A 12,591-nucleotide genomic window follows, 5' to 3' on the forward strand; every position below is an offset into this window, starting at 1 on the left:
ATTGCTACAAAACCACAAAATAATCTAAAAACTTAGCCTTTAAATTCGAAAGCATTCTACTGCCTCCAGAATTCCAAATCCTGTTGTTCATGTACGTTCCTGGATCTTAACAGACTAGGTATTATCTTCAAGGAAACAAATCTGTATCATCAAATGGTGCATCTTCTTCTGTTGTGCCCTATCCTACCACACAATCTGCACTTCATCTACCCCTTCTTAATAGTGGGGAGATTGAGAAGTAAAACTTATTGGTAATTTTATTCATCTTGGTCTTCACAAGGCATTGTAATGTAGAAACTAAAATAAACATGGGATATTAATATATTGTGCAAGATTAAATTTATCTGGTGGATTTTGCACTAAAATAGAAGGTTGAGAGAATATTTTCGCAAAACATATAAGCCCCCATTTGCTGCGTTGGAGAATGAAAATGAGATTCCTAATCGTTAGAGCACACTACTCGAAGTCAATTGTAAGAGACAATTCAAAAATGTCATGCCATGTGGGACCCTTCAACGGCTCTATTTCTTCTAAAATTGGTGGAAAAATGTGGCCAAACAGGAGCTAAATATTAGGAGTCTGTGCGGGAGTGGTTTTTTCCCCCAAAAAATTTGATTTTTTTACCGTTATTTCATTATTTTAGTCGTTATATTTGACTTCTTCATCCACAGGTGGACCCTACTTTTCTTCTAACGTTCAAAAAATCAATTCTCAAAATAACTCCCAAACAAACTCTAGGAGTGTTGCATCAATTATCCTTAATTGTTACTACATTAGGGACTGAGGGATTTACCCATTTATTTATATTTATTTATGAAAGGAAAATATATAAATGTCACTAGGAACAAGCACAAGTCAAAAAGTGCCCTCTGTTCTACGTAATTCTTCTCTCAAAAGCTCTCCAATGGCAGCAGCAGCAGCAGCTTCATCTTCTAACTCCGTTTCAAATTCCGTGTCTTCCGTCACTCCTCCTCCTCCTCCTCCTCTACCCAAACAAGAACAACAGGTGTGGTTGCGTTTCTTCATCTTCCTATGCACAAACATATGGGCGGCATTTAAGCTTTTATTTTTTATTAATCATTACTTTGGGCATCTGCGTTCCTAAATTTTTGAATTTCGAAGGGTATTTCGAGTGTAAATAAGGTTTCTGATGAGCAAAACAAAGGATCCATCAAAGACCCATTTGAGTGAGTTTACCTGAAACCTACGTATGAATATATGCTTCTTCTGTGCATAATGAATTGATCGAATTTATGTTAAATCGATGTTTATAAGCACTTTTCTGTGGTGTGCATGCACGCACCTTCACTTTTGGTTTTAACTGTATTACATAATAATAGAATTCACAATTTTTTTTTCCTTTTTTAAAAAAAAATTATGCCTTTTAATGGATTTAGATGTTGAAGGAGGACTTCCAGCTTAAAATATCATGATCATTTTTGCGATTAGTTTTCCACACGGGGAATAAGGTTGTTAATGCTGAGAGCTGTCTATTATAGAAATGGAGATAAAAAGTGGGAACAATGAACTGAATGATCCATATTGATTGGTGACTTTAATCCAAGAAATGGGTAAATGACCAAATGTTCTCAAGGGACGATGGAAAAATGTCTTAAATATTCACTGAAAATTTATATCAATGTGGTTAGATTTAACTTGATACATGCCATGTATCTGGTACAGTGCTCTTATAACTCATTATATTACCTCTGATTAACTCTTTTTTTTTTTTTCTTTTTTCTTTTTTGGCAACACTATGGTTAATTATGGAATCTTGTAATATCAGCTTATTGATTGTTCGCATACTAATTAGATAAAATAGTAAACACTGGATGGTTTCTATTTTTTAACCGGCTTGCGATATTTGAATGCAAGTGATTTTCTGGGATCATAAGTAATTTACTTAAATGGTCATATAATTGCTTTGGGGGTGTTTTTCATTGTCATTATTTGTAAAGAGAAAGATTGTTTTAAGTAATTCACTCAAATGGTCACTTAGTTTTCGTTCTGGGATTGTAAAGAACAAATGAGGTGCCATGGATTTCTGAATTAGATTGTTTAATTATGATGACAGAAGTAATCCAGGCTTAAAACAAGTACCTGGTTATGCTTCACAATGTTTCAATGTCTCCCAAACTAAACAATTTCGACATAGACTAGGAACAAAATCTGAACTGCTTCTCTCTGTTGTTTGAAAATTGAAAGACTACTTGAAGTACATTTTTCTCTGGAGCACAAACTTTTCAAAACCACCTTTGAACTTGTTTTCGTTTCGAATTCTCCTTTATAAGCTTCTCGTGATAGCATTTATCGAGAGAGAGAGAGAGATCAATGAATAGCACAGTAGATAACGCTGGTCACCAAGAAACATTAGTTTTGAAGGCAAGTCGTTACACTGTGTGAGCTGTTTCCTTATTCTTTCTTTTTTATACATCCCACTATTATGTGGGTGTATGGTCTTAGTTATAGTTCCCATACTGGACGTTCTTGATATATACATAAGTAATATAAAATATTAGGATTTGAGGATGAGATTTGTAAGTTCTAATGTTCTCAGTTCTTCCTCAATTTAGTCGTTTCATGTGCAATCAAAATCTGTCTTAGCTATTTACAGTGAGAAAAATAGGAATACAAAAATGTGCCACTGCATCTGTAATTATTGAAAATAAGGCATAACAGATATTACTGAATTGGAATCCTTAGTCCTAGATCTACACAAATGAATTTTCTCTGCTGGCCACACAAAGGACTCAAAGTTGTAATTTGATAGGCATCAGGCAATAATTTGATGGGCTTTCTGTTTCCTCCAGCGTTTTCAGGATGAGAGTTGAATTACCATGGTTATGATTGGGTAATTGGTTTAGATAAATCCTTCTTGGTTTGGATATTACTGGTACGGTAGATGCTATCACATACAAGCATGCTCAATACGATGGAATTGTTCTATATATATTTGTTTTATCAGCTACTGGCCAGGTCAGAATTTTAGTTGAGGCATTACCATCCACTCTTGGGTAAAAACTGTACCTTTGTTGCTTCAAGAAGATGAGGACATTTGCAAATTTTATAACATATATCTGTATCTCATGCCTTTATCATATTCACACAAATGTTGATATGTAAATTGAAAAGACGATTCAAATTCATGTTATTCTAGATAATCGTACAAATGACTGTACTTAAGATTTTGTAGGATGTGTAATCGTAAAATAAAGGATCAAGGATTAATCATTTAACTTAACTCTTTTCATGAAGAACTAGGGAACATAAGACAATGTTCTGGCTAGTCCAAGGCCTGTTCAATTTCTTGCTATTTTGTACTACATATCTATCAAGGCTAAAAGCCTCGATGCAATTAATTTTTACAACAGAAAATAAACAGATTTTTGTACTGGTGAGGAAATCCAAAATTTTATTGTTTACCAACCAAATAATAATGTTCATTTTCTCTTAGGGAGCTCATTTTGTTGCTGCAGAATTTCATGTTGTAGCCATTTCATTGTAAATCTTTGTGTCTCCTGTATCTTTCTTTTTATGAGTTGGCTGGTGTAACATATTTAGTTCATGCCTCTTCACTCAATTCTTATGTGGAATTATTTAGTTTTTCTCGTCTTGTTTGTTTAGGGATATTGATAACAAGGAACAAATTGATAAATTTCAAAAGTACGAGGCTGATTATAAACGTTACCTGATGTCAAAATACTTCTCAGACAAAACTATTTTTGGAGGTAAATTACTTTCCTTGCATGTACAAAGCATCAGATTTGTTCAGAAGTCGGAAAATGTGGAGTGAACTGTTACCATCTACCAATTCTATATAAAACTTGTTGGGGTTAGAAGTAAGGTTATATTTACCCAGGAGTAATGCAGGCGCGTCTAGAGATTATATTATAATCTTCACATGAGCCCCTCCCCCAGACACACATTGAGGAGAATGAAGTCTTATCCATAATTTTCCTTTTCCTTTTCCTTGTATTATGGGAAATTTGTGGAACTCAATTGCAATCTGCACCCTGTATGTGTTCCCTTATTAGCACATTACAGGCCAACATCTATTCTCAAATCCCATATTAACTAGCCTGAGAAATTGTTTATACGTATCAAAAAAGTTATGTTGTATGTACTATTATTTGTTGTTTTTCCCAAACCATTGTTAACCCCAATCATAATGATTGCTGGAAATCTCGAGCTAGTGTGTTCTACATGGTTTTTTGCATTATGGGGAAATTTATTTGCCATTCTTGCAGGCAATATATTTGATGTGAAGATGAATATAGATGGCCAGACCATAACAGCAAGCAGGTACAAAGGCGTCTTAACATTTTCTGAAAATTATGTTATTGTTTTACAAACGCTGTTACTTGTACATAATGGTTTGCATACAAATGAATTGTCAAAAAGAGATTGAGGAAGGTTTCTTCTTCTTCTCTCTATCTCTCTCTTCCCTTTTTTTTTTTTTTTGAAATTCTGAACCAATCATGTTCCACCACATCTTGTATATGTAAACTATTATGTACATATAGCAAACCTGTGGGAAAACTGTTCTCAAACAGGGCCATGTGGCCCTATTTATGTAGCGGGTTGTGCTATGGGTACATTATGGACACATGGCGAGGGGCGCCATGTGTGCATAATGTACACCAAGAATTACTCTTATGTACCACCTCTCCATTTTATATGCCTTGCAACAGCTAAGTTGGTCACTTGCTTTCCAGGTTGCCTCCGTACCAGTCCTACTTAGATCCAGCAAGTTTTGATGAATTGAACGACAAAGGTCCGACTACAGCAACAGCTGAGACCCCAACAGATAGCACTTCAAATGGGAAGCCCTCAACAAACACAAGTGGGAACTCCTAGATGTGCGTGCTTGAATCCATTTTGAGTCGTATGTGAAAATGAATAGCGAATAGTGAAGACTAACATGTTTATCTGGACTCCTACGTCTATTTTTGAATTTATGACCGTTGCATGTACTAGTGGGTTATCCTTTCTGTTATGCTGCTAAGCATCATGTTTCTGATATATGTGGTGTTTGAATGTACAATTTTATTTAGGCTTCTGCGGAGATTTTAATATATGCATGGTGCTGGATTGAAGAGCTAGAAAGTGCCCAATGGTACATATTGCGATCATTTTAACGTCTGTAATGATTTTTTGGTAGACGCAAATGAAGAAGTTGGTTAAAAACAATGTTTAGTCTCAAAAACTTCGGGGCTATTCTCTCTGTGTTTGAGTTTTTAGTTTTGAGTTTTGGATTTGTTTTGAGTTTTGTGCCTTGAGTGTCCGTTCTGAATTTGTTGAAAATGTGTTCTTTTTGTCATTCTAAAAAAATGTTTCTTAAAACATCAAAATGGTCCGTTTTGAATTTGTTGAAAATGTGTTTTTTTTGTCATTCTAAAAAAATGTTTCTTAAAACATCAAAATGGAAAACGTGTTTACTTGTAAATTTTGAGAATCACCACTGCTAACCAAACCACCACCACAACACCACTACCACCGCAGCAACCACAACCAGTCACCACCGCCAATACAACCACCACTGCCATTGCCAATCAACACAAGCAGTCAATACAACCAATCCAATGCCAAGTGAAATCAATATGACCACATACAACCAATCCAATGCCAAGTGAAATCAATATGACCACCACTGCCAATCCAAATCACCACCACCAGTCACTGAACTGCACTGGTCTTTGTCACCAAACAGCACCTGATCAAATAAAGCAAAAAACCCCCCAAACCAGCAAATTGAAAAAAGCAAAACACCACCATCAACCAAAACCATAATCGATTGCCGGTACCAAAACCATCAACACCATTGCCAAAATCATTTTCGTCGACTGTCGATACCACCATCAACCAAAATCGCCACCACTAAAAGTAGAGATGCTGTGTTCACAGCCGTCGAAAAAATACAAAAACCCCCCAAAACGCCAGTCGAAGAGAGAAGATGGAGATGGGCCCAAACCACAAGTAGCGATGCTTTGAAGATGAAGACGCCGGCGTCGACAAGAGCGAAGGAAGAGACGTCGGAACGAATGGAGAAGGAAGAATGAAGAGAGACGGGTAGACAGGCTTCAACTTTTTGCCTCTTATTTCCGCGTTTTGAACGTTTTAATTGTTTTGTGAAGAAAACAGTCAAAATGAAGATTTTGCCATTTTCCATTTTCTTTACAATTTTTTTTTTGTTTTCGAAAACTCGTTTCTGAAAATGGAAAAGAGAACAAGTTTTCACCATTTTAGAAAATCGAAAATAGAAAACGACCTGAAAACGGCAAAGAGAACATACCCTTCATTTTTGTTTCCTTTCAGGAACTTTATATACCAAATTAATGAAAAATAAGCCTTGCTTAACATTTCCCTACCATCATGCGAGTGTCATGTGATTATTTAACATGCTGATAAAAAAATTTATTAGTTGGGGACTCGTGTGCTACATTTATGAAAGGTTGGGGAACCTTACTAGAATTTATCATTGTTTTTATTACAAAAATTCATTTTACTTTACAAATGCACCTTTTTGAGCAACTAAAAAAATAAAAGAAAAAAATTGAATACTTAAGTCTACTTCTGTGACAGAAGTATGCAAATTATTATTATTATTATTATTATTATTATTATTATTATTATTATTTCACACGATCATAACTTGAATGAAAATGTGCTAAAAGAATAATGGTTCCCTGCCTTAGCAATGTAAATCTAAATATGAATATAACATGTACAGAACAAATTATCCTGAAAAATGCAGGCACTACTACAATTTTCACTTAAGAATAAAAATATAAAAGGTTTGGATAATCAATGATTTAGGAAGGTAAAAGAACAAAAATTAATGTGAATTCTTGCTTCAATTAAGGTATTGAGAAACATGCGTGAAACCCCACAGCTGCAGAGAAAAGAAAATGAGTAAAAATAAGGTCAGAACCGCCACAAGTTATATGAACAGCAGAACTGAAATTAGAAAGAAACTAAAGGGTGTTCCAAACATGCTCTAAAAGTTCGATTTTTACTGTTGACCATTTTTTATTTCCATTTTTCCTTCATGAAGTTTTCAAATATTGCAATACAAGTCTGGATATATTTTCTGCCCTATAAAACTCTTTAAACACGAGGGAATCAAGAGTCTGAGATACATGTTATTAGTAGAGTCACAACACAGCCGCATGCGGACAGAGGGAAGGGTAGATTGAAGCTTGCTGGTGCAACAACTCTATAAATCATGCATGTTTGGCTAACCTTGAAAGTCTTTACATACCAAAAAATTACATTTTTGGATTAGAAAACGCAAACAAAGAATAACTTCTAAAAAAGCTCAAACATGTTTCGAAAAAGAAATATAATGTAGCTTTTATGCTTTAAGAAACACGACCAACCCTCAAAGTGAACTGTACAAAAAACTAGAGATCAAGAACTATATTTTATTGATGTATCCCAAGGTAGATTGAAGGGGTAGATTGAAGCTTGCTGGTGCAACAACTTTAAAGTCGAGCATGTTTGGCTAAGCTTGAAAGCCTTTACTTCTCAAAAAATAAAACTTTAGGACTAAAAAATGCAAACAATTTGTTTGAGCCCCATTTTTCAATAATACATTTTTCTCCAAACTCATTTTCAACCATTTATTCCAAAAAATCATTATTCCCAAATCTATTTTTACCAAATAATGAAGCTCAAGTAAGGACGATAACTTCTAAAAAAGCTCAAATATGTTTGGCAAAAGAAATACATTAATGTAACTTTTATGCTTAAGAAACACAACCAACCCTCAAATTGAACAGTGCAAAAATCTAGCGTTCAAGATCTATATTGTATTGATGTTTTCTAAAGTAGATAATCAGAAGTCTATCTTAATGAGAAAGATGAAAGGGCGTTTAGGAAAACAATCATTACCTCAACATTCTTTAATTCAAACTCTTGATCATGAGCCAAACACAAGTTCCCAAATGTTTCGCACGGACCGCTGGTTCCAGATAACCTTCATAGAATAACAAGTAATGAGGTCAGAAGATCTACACTCTTACAGATACCATTAATGACATAGAAAATTTCAAAGTGTGCTTGATAAAGAACTTACAGATCTTCATTCAAGCGTAAAGCAAAGTTTGCACCCCCTCCAAGTGCAATCAAGTCATTCAAGCACAAGTAAAAATATCTGTTGGCACCTATTCAAGTAAAGAATGAATGTATTAGCATATTTCTAGATTTCGACCTCGAACAGTTCAGTAAGGCACTGTTTCTCTCCTATATGTTATACCAACATTCTCAATACGAGTAATGCTATTTGTACATTATTGTGTACAAATTGATGTACAGATCGATGGTGTCCATTATATTAAGCCCCCGTTGGTGTCCATTTAATATGATTTTAGGAGAAAATATATTTTGGAATAGTGATTTTTTGGAGAATGTGTGGTTTAAAGATAAAGAAAAGTTTTGAGTTTACATGTAATATTATATTATTAAAAAATGTGATTGAAAATAAGGAAAAGAAAAATGTATATTTTGGATAATGGAGCCCAAACAAGGGCTATCTGACTTCCTTATCTATCCTTCCTTTTCCCCCTCTTTTTTCATGTCATCTTGTACACAATAATGTACAAATAGCATTACTCTCTCAATACAGGCGCGGCACACACAATCCCTGCAGTGCTGATAGAAACACGTCTATGTTTAGGATATGTCCACACGTACAGGGCTTATTGACCCTGTGAATATTTCCCCGTAGATGTAGTGCAGTCCATATGTTTGGCATGTATGTGTGTGAGAGAGAGAGAGAGATAGATAAAAAAAAAATAAAAAAAATGCATGCTCTACATAAATACTGATTTAGAATGCTTGATAGGATCATCATATAAAGAGAGGCACTACACTGATCCAGCAATTGCATCAAACATAATCAGAAACAAGATTCATAAGTTGGCGTGCAAATTAATTTCAGTTAATGAAAACTCTGGTTTCAAAATTAATAACAAAATACCGTAACAAATATAAGAAATTCATATCGGTTTTACAACAATAACCTAATTGTAGTATTTAATCTAAGCTATTGGCAGCCAATTGACTTAGTTTGAAAAGGAAAAAAGAACATAGTTCTCTTTATCTTATTTTTTTAAATTAAAAAAAAAAGGCAATGATAATTCGCTGGTATTGTGGTACATAAGTCTCACCAGTAGGTCTAAAAAGCCTCGGTTCACCATATATGGTCGTGAATACAAAGGTTTGATTCGTTCCCTGTCAACATTAGTTGGTGGAAGAGTTCGACAATAAGTTATGAATAGACATAGTAACAATGTGAAAGAGCAGAAGATTCCATGATTTTATATTAATTTATTCCGAAATCTCTTCAAGTAGATGAAGAATATAACATACTTGATATTTTCTCTTTGCAGTAGGCTTTAGGGGGCATTCAAGTAACCCACCAAATACAGCACCTTGCTTATCACCAGTAATCTGCATGCAAAAGAAGGCTCGGTTTACAGAAGAAATACACAGGTCAATTATTAGAGTTGGGTTTGATCATAATATAAATGCAAAATTGCACCACGGTCCCCAACCCATTGCCCTAGATGCAAGTTGATCCACAAACTTTCTTATAGTTGCACAACAAGTCCCCAATGATGGAACCGTCCAAATCCCTGTTAGATTGTACATGGTCCTCAAATATCTAACTTTATGAAGCTAGATTTTCCTTCCCAACTTGGGCCGGTTCATCAAAATCATGAGGACCACATTGGACGATTTTTAAGAGGATTTTGAAAGTTTTCTTTATTGGGAAAGATTGTGCTCTACATTGAAAGGGTGGGACCAACTTGCTCCCAAGACAATTGGTTATTAACTGGTGGAGTAATATTACCTAAAATAAATGCAAACATACCAAAAGACAAGGACCAGAGAGATCGGCGCTCTTACGAATGAGAGTTCGAAGTGATATACCATGTCTTACGGTACTGCCTTTCATTCAACATATACCAATCATGAAGCAAAATTCAATTGCTGAAACATAAAAGTAACAGCGGATTAAGCAAACATTTTAGTTGATGTACCTGTATATCAAGACCCATTGACAACCTTTTACTATATTAGGAAGGGATGAATCGAAAAACTCATACAAATCTGGAGAAATGAAAAGGGATTCAACAGTGAGGTTGGGCATGGTCTTCTCAAAACTATATGAATCAGCAGCATCTTCAAATACATCAGTGCTGCTACAAGTGCTCCTCCTGGAGCCAGGTTCTCCATTTTCCACGCAAGGACTTGACTCATTATTCTGACTTAGGCCCCTGACGGAGACATGTTCTCCAAATTCCTGACAAGGGTACTCAATATCACATTTTGAGTATCTATCCATGGGTTTATCTTTACACAAAAAACTTCTACTTCTCCATTTAAAAGAATGAGATTCAAGCGATTTGACCTCATTATTGCGGTTGTTTGATCTAAACCAATCAAGACCAGCTGATGGCAGAATGAAGGATAATATAGACTTTCCCTCATTAGTATACGGCCTGGCCTATGCATACAGAGGTTTAGTGTTACGAAAGGCATTCCAGCACAGTAAAAACAGTAATGGAAGTATCAGCAACATATATCACAATCAGTACTAGAACTAAAGTAGCCAACTTCATTTGCATTAGAACACTCCCATGACATGAAAAAATATATTGAGTTATTTATACAACCATAAAATGTGACCTCTCTCTCTCTCTCTGTGTGTGTGTGTGGGATACTGGTGAACTTTTTGTGGGTTATGTTCTATAATAAATGATATAGAAAATGCCATTAGATAAACTTACAACACTTCTTCTCTGAATATTTTTTCATTGCAAATAGAATATATAGACACTTCATCATTGAATAACTCAAATATTCAGAAACACGTCTTTTTTATTCAATAAAAAATATGGAAGCCGAAGAAAAACTAAGCATTTTTTGAAGATAGAGGTGAAAGCAACCATAGAAACTTTTATCAGGCTTTAAAAATAGCCCTCATTTTCTGAAAATGATAGGAATAATCGTTTTCCTTCCTCTTGCAATGATGAGGGCAAAATCACTTTCAGTAAACAATTCAGCTTCAAAAACACATCAATCAAACCAAAATTTTAAAAATTAAAAATTAAAAATTAAAATACAACATAAGTTATTCCTTCATTATCCCCTAGAGGAGTTAATATTCAAAAACTTCTAACTATCAACTGTATGTTTCATTTTACCAATCCATTAACTAAAATCAAATGAAACTTAGATTAATTTTACATAATATCACAAGCCTAAACAGTTACTTCTAACAATAGCATATGGAAACCTAATGTTATAAAAGATAATCCTTAAAGCAGCACAATGGAAACTATAACTAAAAATCAGAAACACATGAAACTAAAATAAGTTTTTGTATTTTCTGCTTGCTACTTGAGTGAGCTAATTGCATATTGCGAAAACCTATATTGCCGTATCACTAAACTAGTGAGCTACTCAAGTTGGTCTACCAAACTTAAATGTGGAACATCATATTCTGCTTTTTTTCCCCAGTGAGAAAAATAATTTTTTTTTTCCATGATTTTTTTTTTTTTTACTGAACACTGGAGCAGACACAAATATACAGTGCATGGAATCTATTCTTATTGTCCAAAATAAGAATAAATACATCAACTATATCTCTATATGATTCAATTTCAGAAATATTTTGCTTGTTTAAAGAAACAAGACAGAAGATCTCCATCCATGCTAGATAAAAAGTTATTATTGGGAAGGAATGAATAATTTATTTCTCATCCCAAAAAAATAAAAAATAAAAAATAAAAAATGAAGAAGTAAATAATAAAAAATTCACCTTCAAAACCACAAATCCCCTACGAATAAAAGTAAATCAGAAACGAGAGTGAACACCATGACCAGACTTAGCTCTGTTCACAGTAGAATGAACATCAAATGGAGCAGAAAGCAAGCCGAACTTTTTCCTCTAGGCTCTAGCAACAAAGGTCTACATTCTATCTTGAGGGTTCAAAATTCAGAATGTTTAAAATACTATTTGGTATCCACATATCAAATCTCTTAACTGAAATATAACTAAATTTAGACAGAGTAGATTAACATCAAAGGCTTAATTTTTCATGAAATAGCAACTTATAAAAGCCTAGCATTACAAAAGACCATTCATAAAAGGCACAAGGAGGCTAAAAACTAATAATTGTAAACAGGTATCACTATAAATTACAAAGATAGAGTAAAGGTCCATAGTTCCTGTTCACTACTTGAAGGATGTTGCTAAATACTGCATTACTAAACTAGTCAGCGGGTGGAAACTCATATAAAACATTATTGTATTATCAAACTAGGGAGATCCTCCTCTAGACCTGACAAAATTAAAAGTGTCACCCTCTCTTGTGGAGTTGGGACAGAATAATTCCTTTTTTCTCAGCATTATTGGTAAATTTAGAAGCAATGCTATTACGTAACTCTGTCAAATAACAATTTCTTGCAAACTTAACACTATAAGGAAATACATATTCTTTTCTTTTAACAAGATCAACTTGAACTCTTCCAGTGCAGAAGATAGAAAACCTACATCGGTTCCCCCCCCCCCCCCCCCGC

General features: G+C 34.4%; 2 protein-coding genes across 3 annotated transcripts in view; one reads left to right on the plus strand and one right to left on the minus strand.

Annotated features, from left to right (window-relative positions):
• The first annotated feature begins 840 nt into the window (after window positions 1-840).
• On the plus strand, window positions 841-5,190 carry LOC111390560. Its single transcript, XM_023015619.1, has 5 exons — window positions 841-1,006; window positions 1,123-1,187; window positions 3,625-3,728; window positions 4,248-4,302; window positions 4,716-5,190. Exons 1-5 carry the CDS (start codon window positions 905-907, stop codon window positions 4,855-4,857), a joined length of 468 nt encoding a protein of 155 aa, XP_022871387.1. The 5' UTR covers window positions 841-904; the 3' UTR covers window positions 4,858-5,190.
• A 1,500-nt stretch (window positions 5,191-6,690) lies between these two features.
• LOC111390588 (oxidation resistance protein 1) overlaps window positions 6,691-12,591 on the minus strand; it is a 6,851-nt gene continuing 950 nt past the window's right edge. The window contains exons 2-9 of one of the 2 annotated variants that reach the window (XM_023015647.1): window positions 10,418-10,513; window positions 10,047-10,309; window positions 9,878-9,950; window positions 9,373-9,453; window positions 9,171-9,234; window positions 8,078-8,165; window positions 7,894-7,978; window positions 6,691-6,892 (exon numbers count right to left, since the gene is read on the minus strand). In XM_023015647.1, the coding sequence (XP_022871415.1) occupies window positions 6,854-6,892; window positions 7,894-7,978; window positions 8,078-8,165; window positions 9,171-9,234; window positions 9,373-9,453; window positions 9,878-9,950; window positions 10,047-10,309; window positions 10,418-10,513 (789 nt within the window). In that variant the 3' untranslated portion in view covers window positions 6,691-6,853. Of the gene's footprint in view, window positions 6,893-7,893; window positions 7,979-8,077; window positions 8,166-9,170; window positions 9,235-9,372; window positions 9,454-9,877; window positions 9,951-10,046; window positions 10,514-12,591 lie in introns of both variants that reach the window. The other variant, XM_023015645.1, reaches the window with a different exon arrangement.

The sequence above is a fragment of the Olea europaea genome, unplaced genomic scaffold (assembly GCF_002742605.1).
Source record: "Olea europaea var. sylvestris unplaced genomic scaffold, O_europaea_v1 scaffold69, whole genome shotgun sequence".
NCBI lineage: Eukaryota > Viridiplantae > Streptophyta > Magnoliopsida > Lamiales > Oleaceae > Olea > Olea europaea.

Bases quoted from the DNA above. Each gene is read 5' to 3' on its own strand.
- LOC111390560 (XM_023015619.1), top strand. From the start codon at position 905: ATGGCAGCAGCAGCAGCAGCTTCATCTTCTAACTCCGTTTCAAATTCC. The intron at 3,729-4,247 runs GTAAATTACTTT...CCATTCTTGCAG, and splicing joins AGACAAAACTATTTTTGGAG to GCAATATATTTGATGTGAAG. The intron at 4,303-4,715 runs GTACAAAGGCGT...CTTGCTTTCCAG, and splicing joins CAGACCATAACAGCAAGCAG to GTTGCCTCCGTACCAGTCCT.